Source organism: Pteropus alecto, unplaced genomic scaffold, assembly GCF_000325575.1.
Source record: "Pteropus alecto unplaced genomic scaffold, ASM32557v1 scaffold398, whole genome shotgun sequence".
NCBI lineage: Eukaryota > Metazoa > Chordata > Mammalia > Chiroptera > Pteropodidae > Pteropus > Pteropus alecto.
This window is the reverse complement of record NW_006442497.1, coordinates 88,483-101,976: the sequence shown is the minus strand read 5'-3', so window position 1 is coordinate 101,976 and position 13,494 is coordinate 88,483. Positions and strand designations below refer to the sequence as shown.

General features: G+C 37.2%; 1 protein-coding gene across 1 annotated transcript; it reads right to left on the bottom strand.

The window, feature by feature from the left end:
- Positions 1–1,840: 1,840 nt before the first annotated feature.
- LOC102884783 (olfactory receptor 139) lies at positions 1,841–2,788 on the bottom strand. Its single transcript, XM_006922406.1, has one exon. The coding sequence runs from the start codon at positions 2,786–2,788 to the stop codon at positions 1,841–1,843; it is 948 nt and encodes a 315-aa protein (XP_006922468.1).
- Between the last annotated feature and the right edge of the window lie 10,706 nt (positions 2,789–13,494).

The following is a 13,494-nucleotide window of genomic DNA, read 5'->3' as shown; positions in this document are numbered from 1 at the left end:
GGAAATCAATGAATTTATTCATTCAAAAATGAAAAACCTTTTTTCTAGGCATGATACCAAAAGCAGATATCAAAACCTTATAGAAAAAAAGATCATGTAATTCAACTACATATAAATTTAAAACTTTATGGCAAAAGAGAGCATCACATTTACAACATTCATGAGACAAAGAATTAATATCATTAATAAGAGCACTTTCCAATTTGTAAAAAAAAGATATATCTGTGTCAACATATATTTATAATGTATATTTTATGTATTTTATCTATGTCTAAATATATATATTTAGAAATATATATTTCTAAGATGTTTGTCTTTGTGTGTATATATGTACACATATGTATATATACATACTTTACTAGTGATTAACTAATTAAGAATTAAAGGAGCACTGAGTTATAACATTTGGCCTATCATATTGGCAAAGATAGAAGTGATTATAGAGGTGTCAATTTGTTCAACCTTTTTTGAATATCAATTTGGCAATATGTTTTCAAATACCTTGAAAAAGTTCATGTCCTTTGACCCAGGAATTCTATTCATTGGACTTTATCATCAGCAAATAATTACAAGAGTGTGCACAGATGAATGTATAAGAATGTTCATTGTGGCACTCCATACAAGATTATCTGAACCAGCACTCAATCACTAATACAAGGCTGTTGAATCCATTTTGTTCCATCCATTCAAAGGATTACTATGCAGTCAAAGGAAAAAGATGAGGGAAATTTATATTTAGTTTCATGGAAAGATATCCACCTACATTATTCAGTGAAAAGAGAAGCTTACAGCTTTAGGTATAGAATAATTCTATTTTTGCAAATATGTATTAGGTGTGCAATTTTTTAAAATAATTATATGCTTAATGTCCATGATGATCATCTCTGAATGAAGGTATGGGTAATTTTAATTTTGTTTTTGTACTTTCTAATTTTTTAATATGCATGCACTTTATTGCATTATAGAGAGAGTTGTTTAAAGGTATAAATGAAAGCCCTACCTCCTTACCACAATGCAGACAGAGGGGGCTGGTTTCAGGTATATGTCAGAGATGGCAAAGATTGTCATTTGATCAGAAAAACTTCCAAATGAGCTGAATCTCTTTCTCTAATTAACTTTATTGTATGTATTTTTTGTTATCATTGGCCCAATATGATAATGCTCTATCTCATCTCTATGATTTTTCTAAACAGGGCCTACTCCTTCAGACTTGGTTTTAAAATTTCTTCTTTTTGTTGGTTTACTTGTTGAAATTGGCATCCAACAATTCCCTCAACCTATATCAGCTGCCCTGGAACAAACTGTAAATCTGTTAAAGGAACAAAAACTTTATAATTCACATTTTCATTTTATTTAAATAGTTTTTTTCTTATCACACTGATTATTTTTCTTTTTTTCTCTACAGTGCCCATCCATTTTCCCCACTCCACCTTACACATACCCTTCCTCCTTGAAATGGTTTAATTTTTGATAGGCAGTAGTTAAAGAAGTAGCCTGCCTAGGTTCAAATCGCAGCTCTGATATTCACTAACTATGTGACTTTGGGCAAGTTACTTAGCCTCTCTGAGATTCCATTTCCTAATTTGTAATTTGTGAATCCATATGTACCTCATAGGGTTGCTATAAGGATTATATAAATTAATAGATATTAGTCATTTAGAACAATGCCTGTAGTAATCACGATATAAGAGACAGCTATTATAATTTTTATTGTACTCTCCTTCCTAAACCAGTCTCTGACTCAGTTTCCTCATATCCGCATTCCACTTGCACTAATCACAATACCTCATGGAAGCAGTAAGTGGAGCCATGACATTCTCTAAGGTCAGAGGAAGAGATGTCACTTGGGAAGTGGTCTTCTCATGAGCACCCGCCTCAGGGCGCCCTGCACATCAGGGTTCCGGAGGCTGTAGATGATTGGATTCAGCATGGGGTTAACAATAGTGTTAAAAATTCCGACAGCTTTATCTTTATCTGAAAGCTTGGCTGAACCTAGTCGCATGTAGTTAAAGATACCTGAACCATAGAATATGACAACCACAGTGAGATGGGAGCCACACGTGGAGAAGGCTTTTTTCCTGCCTTCGGCAGAGCGGATTCGCAGAACTGCAGCTACAACATGTGCATAGGACACAATGATGAGGACCAAGGGGGTGACGGCCATGAAGGCTGCTGCTATAAAGAGCAACTGCTCATTGAATTGGATACTGGAGCAGGAGAGCTGGAAGAGTTGTGGGAGGTCGCAGTAAAAATGATTGATCACATTGGGACCACAGAATTTAAGAGTAGATAAGGCAACAGTTTGGGTCAGTGCGTTGGCAAAGGAAAGGCCACATGACATGCCGGCCAGGGCTTGCTGGATTCCCCGGCTCATGCGGGTGCTGTAGGTGAGGGGCTGGCAAATGGCCAGGTAGCGGTCATAGGCCATGACGGTAAGCAGGAAGCAGTCTACCCCAGCCAGGAAGTGGAAGAAAAAGAGCTGTGAGATGCAAGCCCTATAGAGAATGCTTTTCTTATTGGACAGGAATTGACGCAGCATGGCAGGGACAGTGACACTGATGCACCCAACATCCAGCAGGGACAAGTTCCCCAGGAAGAAGTACATGGGAGTGTGGAGTTTGGGCTCAACGAGGATGGCAGCCAGAATGCTGAAATTGCCACCTACAGTAGCTACATAAGCAAGAAGGAATATGACAAAGAAGATGGGCTGTAGAGCTGGACTCTCTGTTAGGCCCAACAGGACAAACTCAGTGACAACTGAGTTATTTCCTGAGGCTCCCAGATCCATGGCTGTCTTCCACCAGCAGTAGAGCTGAGCAAAGCTAGAAGGTGCCAGTGGTGGTAAAAGGAGAATGAGATCTTGATAGCAACCACCAAATGTAGCCATGTCCAGGAGAGCATCAAGATGTAGGGACACAAAATTCAATGAGAAGAAAGTTAAAGACTGAGACATAATAAGAAAAGACTTAATAAATACAACCTTTTTATTATTAAATTTATTGGGGTGATTTTGGTTAATAAAATTATGTAGGTTTCAAGTGTACAATTCCATAATACATCATATGTATATTGCATTGTGTGTGGCTATCATCAACAAGACAAGTAATAGCAAGTATTGGAGAGATTGTGGGGGTAAAGGGACCCTGATACACTGCTGGAGGGAATGTAAATTGGTAAAAACACTATGAAAAACAGTATGAAAGTTCCTCAAAATATGAAAAATAGAATTACCATGTGACCCAGCAATCCCTCTTCTGGATATCTACCTAAAAAAATTGAAAACATTCATCCACAAAGATATATGCACCCCGATGGTCATAGCAGCATTATTCACAGTGGCCAAGGCATAGAAACAATTGAAGTGTCCTTTGATAGGTGACTGGATAAAGAAGATGTGATACATATGTACAATGAAATATTACTCAGCCATCAGAAAAGATAAAATGCTGCCATTTGTGACAGTATGGATGGATCTTGATATAGCATGCTAAGTGAAATAAGCCAGGCAGAAAATTTGAGAACCATATAATTTCACTCATACAGAAGATATAAAACTGAAAACAACAACAAACAAGAGAAGCAGAAACTCATGGACATGGACAACAGTTTAGTGGTTACCAGAGGGAAGTGAGGAGGGGAGGTAGATGAGGGTAAAAGGGGTCAAACATATGGTGACGAAAGGAAATTTAACTTTGAGTGGTAAAGAAATATGTATCGGTAAGAACAATGGTACTGGACAGACTCAAACAAGCATAGATTAATTGACATAAAAAGGAGAACAAATATAATACTTGAAATTTAAAGGGGGAGATTATTTTCCTGAGACCAGAGTTCCAAGAAGAAAACTCCAAGCCTGCATATGGTGGCATGGCCATAATTCGGGTGCACAATATTCAGAGGGTGAAATGGAAGCTGCAGAGGAAAGGAACAGGAAGGCATGTCCCCCGCAACCAGTGTTCCTGAAATCTCCACATACATATGTCATCAAATGTGATGACAGTAGTGACAAGTGCCATTGCTCAGCCTATTAAGAGATTAATTTGTGAAACCATGAAACTTAGTCTGGACTTTTCAGAAAAAAAGTAAAATGCAATGAAATGAAAACAGTGAAATTAATGAGATATCGCTGGGACATCTCCATAGCTGGTGACTAGTAGCTTTTTAGGTTTTCTAAATAGTAAGATTATGTTGCATTTTTCTATATAGAGTCTAAGAAATTTGAGCTTCAAAATATTGACCTTTTACTGAATAAGAAAAAAGTAAAAAGAGCTTGTGAATAGGGTGAAAGCTTCCAGGTGTAAGCTCCCAGATGTGTTCAGTGGATACCCAGTTGAGCTCTCACACAGCTAGATAAGCAGAAACTTAGACTCTGAATTTCCCTATGCCTCTAATTCCAATATCACTTACCTTCTTGCTCATCTGTCTCCTGGTTCTAAATGCACATCATCCAACATACATACCATCATGGACCTGATGACCAGATAAGGCCAAAGTCTGTTACAATGCTGTGCTGCCCACACGCATGATCACTTAGACAATGCTTTCCTTTCCCCAACCCCGAGGTGGTCACACTAATAAAATACATAGTGCTCTGCTTCAACCTCTGGCTAAGGAAAGGATATTTAAGTCACTCACATGGAGTCTACCCTGAACAGGAAAAGGCTGAAGTTAGAGCTCTCTAAGGGACAAAGAGGCATGAGCAGAGGAACACATTTCTTGATGACTAATGTTGAGAATAATGTTCTCAAGTCCACAATGAGTCAACCACCATCTAATGGTCTGGCCTGTTTTACAGGGACATGTTTGAGGATCACCTCACACTCAGTCTATCCTGATACGAAATTCATGCTCAATCTACTCTTAATTATTTGGGTAACAGCCATGCCATTCTCTCAGCTAACAAGGCTTGAAACTTTACTTATCACTGACTCCTCCCTCCCTCTAACCCTCACATTCAAGCCCCCAAATCTCACCAGATCTTTTCAGGGAAAGGGAGAAGCCATTTCAAAGTTCAAGGGATGAACTGCACTTATAAGGAAATCAAGTTGAGAGTGTGAAGTGAGGGGTCCTGAGGTGGCACTCACCCAGCCAAGGAGACAGACATTTCTTGGGCAAAGAGGAAGGATAGTTATGCCAGCCCAGAGGCCGCCACAGAGGGGATAGCTTATAAAGACAGAGAGACAAAAAGACAAACAACTCAATTGACATCATTTTTACATTGGGATTTTCCCTGGAGTCCTCAGAAATTAGCACCTTCCAAGGGGAACCAGAGTCAGATAAACACCTGCCTTTTCCACAGACATAATTATCTCTTGTATATTTAAAATGTTTTTGACTTCCTCTAAATGAATCCAAGTATGGCCTTCATGAATATGGCAAAATCCATTCATTTAACAAAAATATTTTTTGAGCCTTGCACTCTTATCAGAATTTTACAGAGTTAAAATAAATCTCAGAAAGTCTCCAAGTGCAGTAAAGGTCACACAGTGCTAAGGATGGAGCTGAGATGTGGGGTTTCTGATTTAGTCCAGCCCATCATCTTAGAAGGGAGGAGTAGTGACTTGTAACTCCCTAGCCTTGCCTGCAGCATAGGGCTGAGAGGAGGGTGGAGCCTGGGGCAGGAATTGCTCCTATTTCATCCCTGGAGCAGCATCCCCTCCATCATCTCACAAGGTCACCTCACATCTCCCATCACAACTCAAACCACTGTCAAACCCGGCTTCTCTTCTAGTCTCAAACAAATGCCTTGCCTTATCTCTGTTCCCACAGCATAATCCAGATCCTTTAGTATTCTGACCCTAAATGTTTTCCAGCCTCATGCTCCAAACACCATAAAGGAAGATAAAAATTTGGAATATCTTCTAGACCAGGACTACTCTAGTTTTTCTAACTCCTGAAAGTAGCTTTGGGCATCAAATACAATCTTAACATTCCTTGTTAATTAAGAAAGGCTCTCATTAGCAAGTTTGGGAAAAGTTCCTTGCAGAATCAATTGAGGAGGTTCATAGTGGCTCAAGGCTGTCACAGGCCAAAGAGAAGTTGTCAGGAAATAAGGATGAGTTGGGATCTCTGTTGATAGCTGTCCAGGGAAAGTTATAGATGCTGAATGGGACCCATTACCCCTACCGTGACAAGGGCTGTGTTCTCTCCCTGAAAAATCATCTTCTTTTCTCATACCCTGTTAACCCAGGATATTCCATCCTCAAAGACCCATCTCAGGTCTTCTCTCTTCCAGGAGATTGTCCATGGGCTCTTGGGGCTGGGTGCCCTTCCCCTACACTCCCATAACAGTCAAAAGGCAATGCATACTGACAATCCTCAATTTTTATTTCCAACCCAGATGCTAAGTTATGGATCATAAAACCTAACTCTGTATTAGATATTTCTACATGAACATCCCACGGGAACCTCAAGCTCATCACGTACAAAACCAAATGCATCATGTTTCCACCTATCGTACAAAAGGTACACATGCACATACACACACGTAGAACCACATGGCTTATTGTGGAAAAGCTCACAAGCAGATAAGTAGCAGAGCATAACAATCCTCTGAACTCTCCCTTTCCCACATGGAGGGAGTCTAAGGGTGAGTATGACTAGACTAGAAACACTATGGCAAGCTTTTCAGTAGAGAGGGACTCCATCACCCACAAACGCTGTAGGAATCGGAAGTGTGCCTGCTAGATGAAGAAGTAAGTTTGTTAAACAGGGGAGTCTCCAGTGGAGCTCAGCCTTGGTTATCAGCCCTTTATTCCACTAAGATGCTGAGCCAAATTCTTGCTAAGCTACTGAAAATGGGGGAAGAAATGGATACCCAGAGCTCCTCATCCTCCAAACCAGATGCCCCTTTTCACCATGCTTAAAGGAGATGAGACTATGCCATTCATTTATTTAGCAACTATTCGTTAAGCAAATTACTACTTGCCGGAAATGTGCTAGTCAAGAGGTGACCAAGACAGACATGGTCCCTGCTCACATGGAGCTTACCACCCCATGAAGAAGACAGGCCTGAACAAATAGCTATTATGTAATCACTATGCATATGAATGCACGTGCACACACATTTAATCACTTTTTGTTTATAAAAAGTCATGATATTGAATAAAATTTTATTTTCAGCTTTTGAAAACTATCTTTATATTCTGAGCTTCATGTAGTATATTATTTTTTAAATTTTTATGACTTTCTAATATTTTATCATTTGCGTGTATCCAAATTTACTTAACCATTGGGTATTTAGTTTCCAATTTTCACTATTTTATCATTTATTTATTTATTTATTTACCCATTTATTTATTTATTTATTTATTTCGATTATTTATTTTATTTTATTAAACTTATTGGGGTGACATTATGTAACAATTAGGTTTTAAGTATATAGTTCAATAATATTTCATATGTATATTGTATTGTGTGTTCACCAAAGTTAAATTTCCTTCTGTCACCACGCATTTGACCCTCGTTACTCTTATCTACCTCCCCTCTCCCCCATTTCCCTCTGGTAACCACTAAACTGTTGTCCGTGTTAATGAGTCTGTTTGTTCGTCTTGTTCATTTGTTGTTTTCAGTTTTATATCCCACATATAAGTGAAATCATATGATTCTCAGCTTTTTCTGTCTGACTCATTTAGCTTAGCATGATATTCTCAAGGTCTAGGCATCCAAGACTCTGCATTTCTGATTTTTGACCTATGCCTTGAGTAGTCTACCCCCAATTTGTGCACAGATCTTGTCTCACCCATTAATACCCTACATCCTCAAGACTAGATTCCTATTATATCATGACAAAAGTACAAATAACTTAATTACTTATGTTGGAAGAGACAGGGGAAACATGTATTCTTTATATCCCTCACCTACATTCTCCATATCTTTTGCCTATATCCTTATTTTGAGGGTAATTTTAACTGGCTTCAAAGCCTGGTGACTTGTTTCTTAACAGAAGTATTTTAACTCAGTTAACTATAAAGAAAAAGAAAACAGATTTATTATATAAACATGTGACAATTCAAAGCTCTCATGTAACAAAGATCAACTCGTGGAAAGAAAGCAAATTTGCTTGAGTTTTTAGACCATTTAATTTATATCGAGGTTATAGCTCTCTTTCCTGAAAACCCGCTCCTCTCTTGAAGAGTACTCTGTCTTTTTTTTTTTTTTATCTTTTCACTTCCCAAATTCCACAGGGCTGCAGCCTTTCTTAGCATGGCCCGTCTCCTTCTAAAATGTACTTTCGATTAATCTTACTTTTTCTAAAAAATAAAATAAAATAAATAACTTATATTGGGACTTATGAGAGATATGATGTTGTTGTTGATGATGATGGTTACATCATATTTACTTACAGATGATAGTGATACAAATTTTACTCAACTAGATGATTTTGCTACAATGCTCAGACTTCCGCTCCCAACAAAGCTGAAAAAAAACCTACAGTGTCTCTTTTTAATTGTTTTTCATTTGATTAAGAATACTTTGCCTATTTTATTTTTAATGCATTTAATACATAAAACACTAATATTCATATGCGGTGGTGTTTTCAGCTTGAGAATGTTATTTCACCTTAGAATTGAGTCAACAAATGACAGTGATGGGAGAGTCCTGCTAAGGTCAATATGTGCAAGGGATGGTAGAATCTCCTGGGAGAGGGTGGAGAGAGGTGATATGCCCAAGTCCAAGGACAATGGGTAGACTATCAGAGGGAAGCTCATCTTCTGGCGCCATTCCCCCTTAGTCCCATCTCCAGGCTCTACAGAAAGAGAGAATTTTAATAAAGAATATAAACTTTTCTTGATTATTCCCTTATTGGTAAGTTACTTAAAATTTTCCATTATGCATACAACTCTTGTTTGTTTAGAACAGACTCCTAGAATTGGTTTCAAAGGTTATGAAGACAGGTATATGCAACAGCAAGGTATTTGGCCAAGTCTTCTATCTAATGATAGACTGACTATTTTCCCTTGATATTTTATTGTAAATGTTTTCAAACATACAGTGAAGTTCAAATAGTTATACCATGAACACCCATGTGCCCATCATCTAGATTTTATCATTATAATTTACTGTACTAGTTTTATCACATTTATTCATTTATCCATCTCTCTATCCATCTATCATTTCATCTTACTCTTTGATGCATTTCAAATAAAATTGTAGACATCAGTACACCTCCCCCTAAATACTTCAATAAGCCTATCAGTTACATGAGTTTAGTATTTGTTTATAACTCTTTTTTTATGCAAAAAAAGACACAAAGGCTATATGATTACCTCTATATAACATTCTCAAAATGGCAAAACTACAATGATAGAGAACACATCAGTAGTTTCTAGAGGGTTGGGGTGAATGAATAGGATTTATTACAAAGGGACATGAGGGAACTTTTTGGAATGATAGATATATTCTATATCTTGATGGTGGTGGTGTATACAACTGTATACATTGGTCAAATCTCATAGAACTATACACCTACAAAAGGTGAATTTTACAGTTTGTAAAAAACCTGACTTAAAAAAATAATAAATCAATAAAGCAAATATCCTACCTACTACACAGTTTATGAAATAAAACATTCCATTGCCTTTGAAAACCTTGTGTGTCCCTCCTTAATCCTATTTCTCTGTCTCCTCACTCATGTAATACTGTTCTGAAAAAGAAAATCATTTTTAAAACCTTTTATTCCAGCTATATGATTTTCCAAATGATATATGTTTTGTATATATTTGGTCTTTATATAAATGGGATCATGCAATAATTATTCTTCTTTGACTTGTTTATTTCACCCAACATTATGTTTGTGTGACTCTCCTATATTAGCGCTTACAACTATTTATCTGTTTTTTATGTCTGTATAGCATTACATGGTACGAAAATACCACAATTTATCATTTATTTTCTGTTTGAAGGTATTTTGCTTCTGTGATCGCTCTTGTACACATATCCTGGTGCACAGAATTTCTCTATGGTCTCTAATTAGGAATGGAATTTGTGTGTCTTCAGATGTAAAGGATAAAACAAAATTGTTTTCTAAAGTGCCTGTATGGTCTTACCATCAGTGTATAAGAATTTTTGTTGCTCTATATTCTCATTAAAACTTGCTATTATCTCATTTCTTCATTTAGACCACTATAGTGAGTATGAAATGGTATCTTCAGTGTGATCTTAGTTTGCATTTACTAGGTTATAATCAAGGCTGAGTTCTTTTTCCTGGATTCACTGGCCATTTGTGTTTCCTCTTCTGTGAAATCCCTGTTCACGTGTTTTGCTTACTTTCTATTGGCTCCCTTGTATTTTTCTTATTAGTTGAAGAAGTTTTTGACATATTCTGGATACTCCAGAATAGCTATATGTGCTGCAAATCTCGTCTAACTTACAGATGTGTTTTCACTTAAAAATTGTTGTCCTATGATGAGTGGAGGTTTCAAATTTTAATGTAGGCAAATTTCTCAGTCTTTTTTTTTTTTTAAATGGTTAATGCTTTGGGGTGCTTTTTAAAGAATGGTTGAGTTCCTAGAAGATCATAAAGATATTCCATAGACTATTTTTAAGGTTTTATATTTTTACTCTTCAATATAAGTATCTCATCCACCTGAAATTAATTTTAATGCACGGAATGAGAAAGATATTTAGTGTCGTTTTTTTCTCTGTGGACACCCGATTGCCCCAGCATTGTTTATTAAAAGGCTTGTCCTTTTCCTACTGCTTTGTTAGCTACTCATGTCATATATCAAATTTCCTCATGTTATTTCCCTAATAAAAGAATTGGTTCCTTTCTCTAATTTTGCTCAAATATGACATGGTCTTAATTACTTAATTACTTTAAAATATGTTATGACACCATATAGGGTAGGCAGGAGCAGCTTAGTGAGACAATAAGAGAGTCATATAGTAGATGGTAGCAGATTTTAGCTAAAATTAGAGTCTAGAGCTGATTACTGGATAAACAAGAATGAGTGTGACTTGGACATGGAACCTCAGACTCATCCACTGCATGAGAGATATGAGGCACATTGTAAGATGGATGGTAAGCATCTGAAGGTGAAAATATGCCCACTAACTCTTTTCCAATTGACTAGTATCTTACAGGTGGAGGTATCTATGATTGACCATGAAAAAGAGCTGAAAAAGCGGGGCACCAACATCAGAATATGTCTTGATGGCAGAGACAGTCACAGGGATGTATGATGTGGCAGCAGTTGCTTTTCAAAGCATTTGGAAGAAAAGAGGATGAAATATTTTATGGAAAATTGCTAAAACCACATGATGAGGTTTGAATTCCAGCTCTTCTATATCTTAGAGGTAAAATATCAGTCAAGTTACTAAATCTCTCTGAGACATACTTTCTTCCTCTGCAAAGTGGGGCAAACTATGACATAGAGTTACTGAAAGGATTAAGTAAGATGATGTACCAAAACACTGTCAGTATAAGTGATGACTATTTTATTATTATTAGTAGTAGTAGTAGTAGTAATAGTAGTAGTAGTAGTAGTAGTAGTAGTAGTAGTAGTAGTTGATCCCCTAACAAGTACTGTAAGCATGCTATTTTATTTAAATATCAGACCAACCCTATGTGGTCAGAGATATTGTTTTTATTTCACAGATGAGGAAACTGAAGCCCAGAGGAGTTCAGCATCTCGTCCTAAGTCACACATTAATAATTAGAAAAGTGAGTCTGACTATATACCATGTCACGCTTTTCATATTGCACGAGGCTTCCGTGGCAAAGTACAAGGAATTAGAGGTCCTACTGCTAAAGAAATGCAAGGTCTCTATTATGGTGCACACTCACTGTTTGAACAGGAAGTAGGACACTGAGGGAGAGCTAGACAACTTGTTCACATTCTCTGTTCATTAATCTCATCACTAAGACCCTCAAATTCTAAGTCCCTCGCCTAAAAATTCAGAGTAGGGGATGACATCTTTGGGGACTTCGTGGTCTCTCCTAACACAACCCAGTTCTTCTATTGCCACTTCCAGAATCATTATGGGACCCCTAAGATGCAACCTCAGTGGCCCCCACTAACAAATTCCTAAGGAAAAAGCATTGCATTCCTGAGGACTCATTAGGAAACTGAGTTTGGAGAAGTCTTCTTTCCTTTGCCTCCTTTCTTGCATCCTCTCATCCCCAGGTCAAGGTGAGCCTAGGGGTCAGCCACTCTCTGCTCAAAGCCCTTCTTTGGGCCAGGAATCTGGGGAAGCAACACACTCAGTCTATACTCTGATCAAGTCCCAGCTCCACCTTAGCTCCATGGGTGACTTTGGGAAGATGAATAAACTCTCTGGACTGCACTGTCCTGGTGAGATAAATGGGATTAATAACACCCCCTAGTAACCCTCATGGAACTAATACGAGAGGTAGAGGAAGGAGTTGGATGTGAGGCCTTTTTGAGAAAATCAGAAGCATCACAAAGTTGTGAAGCATCATTATTGGGTTCATAAAAGGCTTGGGTTGTTTATCGGTCTGTGGTTCCCCAAACCCCCAACGCTTCCTGGGAGGTTTAATTTTTGAGGTCTCTAGGTGATGGCACTGCAGTGGATAGCACCTCACAACAGAGATGATCTCATCTCTCTTAAACTCATTTTCTTATATATGGTCCTCCCTTGCTTTCTTGGACTCGGGCCTGCACAGCGCTGCAACCTCTTTCCGTCCCTTCACCCAAAACTTCTCTGGCTTCTGTACCTGTAACATGGTGAGTAACCTCCAGGGTCTCCCTGCTGCTTCTTAGTAATAAAGAAAGAACTTGATTGTTACCAAGTGAGTGAAACCTTCTATTTCACACAGGGCTCAGTAGAAAGAGAGTCTTGCTCAGGGTAATGCATCAAATCAAAGAAAGAGCTGGGACTCTCCCATGCCAGGCCACTTTACCAATGCTTCACATTCTTGGATGAAGACTGCTTTCTGTTTTTATCAGAGTTGAGTATCTAACCTTCCTTTACCTGGAGGCAGGTATGGAGAGAAGAGATAATGTGGAGGAAGGGATAGAAAGTATCCACAATAGGAAAAAAAAACTAAGCATGTTATGATGCAATTTTTATAAAATAACACATATATACATAAAGGGATGATCAACAAAATGCTAATGGTAGCTATTTCAAGACAATGGGATTTCTGATGACCTTTATTTTCTTTATATTATAATGTATTATACAATACATTATACAATAATTTGCATGTGTTAAAAACAAAAAAATCTAAGAAAAGTTGCGTAAAGTATGGACTTTAATAATAATATATTAATATATTGATATATTGTTAATATATTATTGCCATTCTTATATATTAATTATATAATTATATATTATGTATAATATTGGTAATTATATATTATTAATAATATATTAATATAACAATATATTGGTAATGATATAATATATAATAGATCAGTATTGGTTCATTAATGGTAAAAAATTTACTATGTTAATGAAAGATGTTAATAATAGAAGAAAATAGATATGAGGTATATGAGTATTCTCTGTACCACCTTTGCAATTATT

Coding starts and splice junctions, on each gene's coding strand:
- LOC102884783 (XM_006922406.1), bottom strand. CDS start 2,788: ATGGATCTGGGAGCCTCAGGAAATAACTCAGTTGTCACTGAGTTTGTC.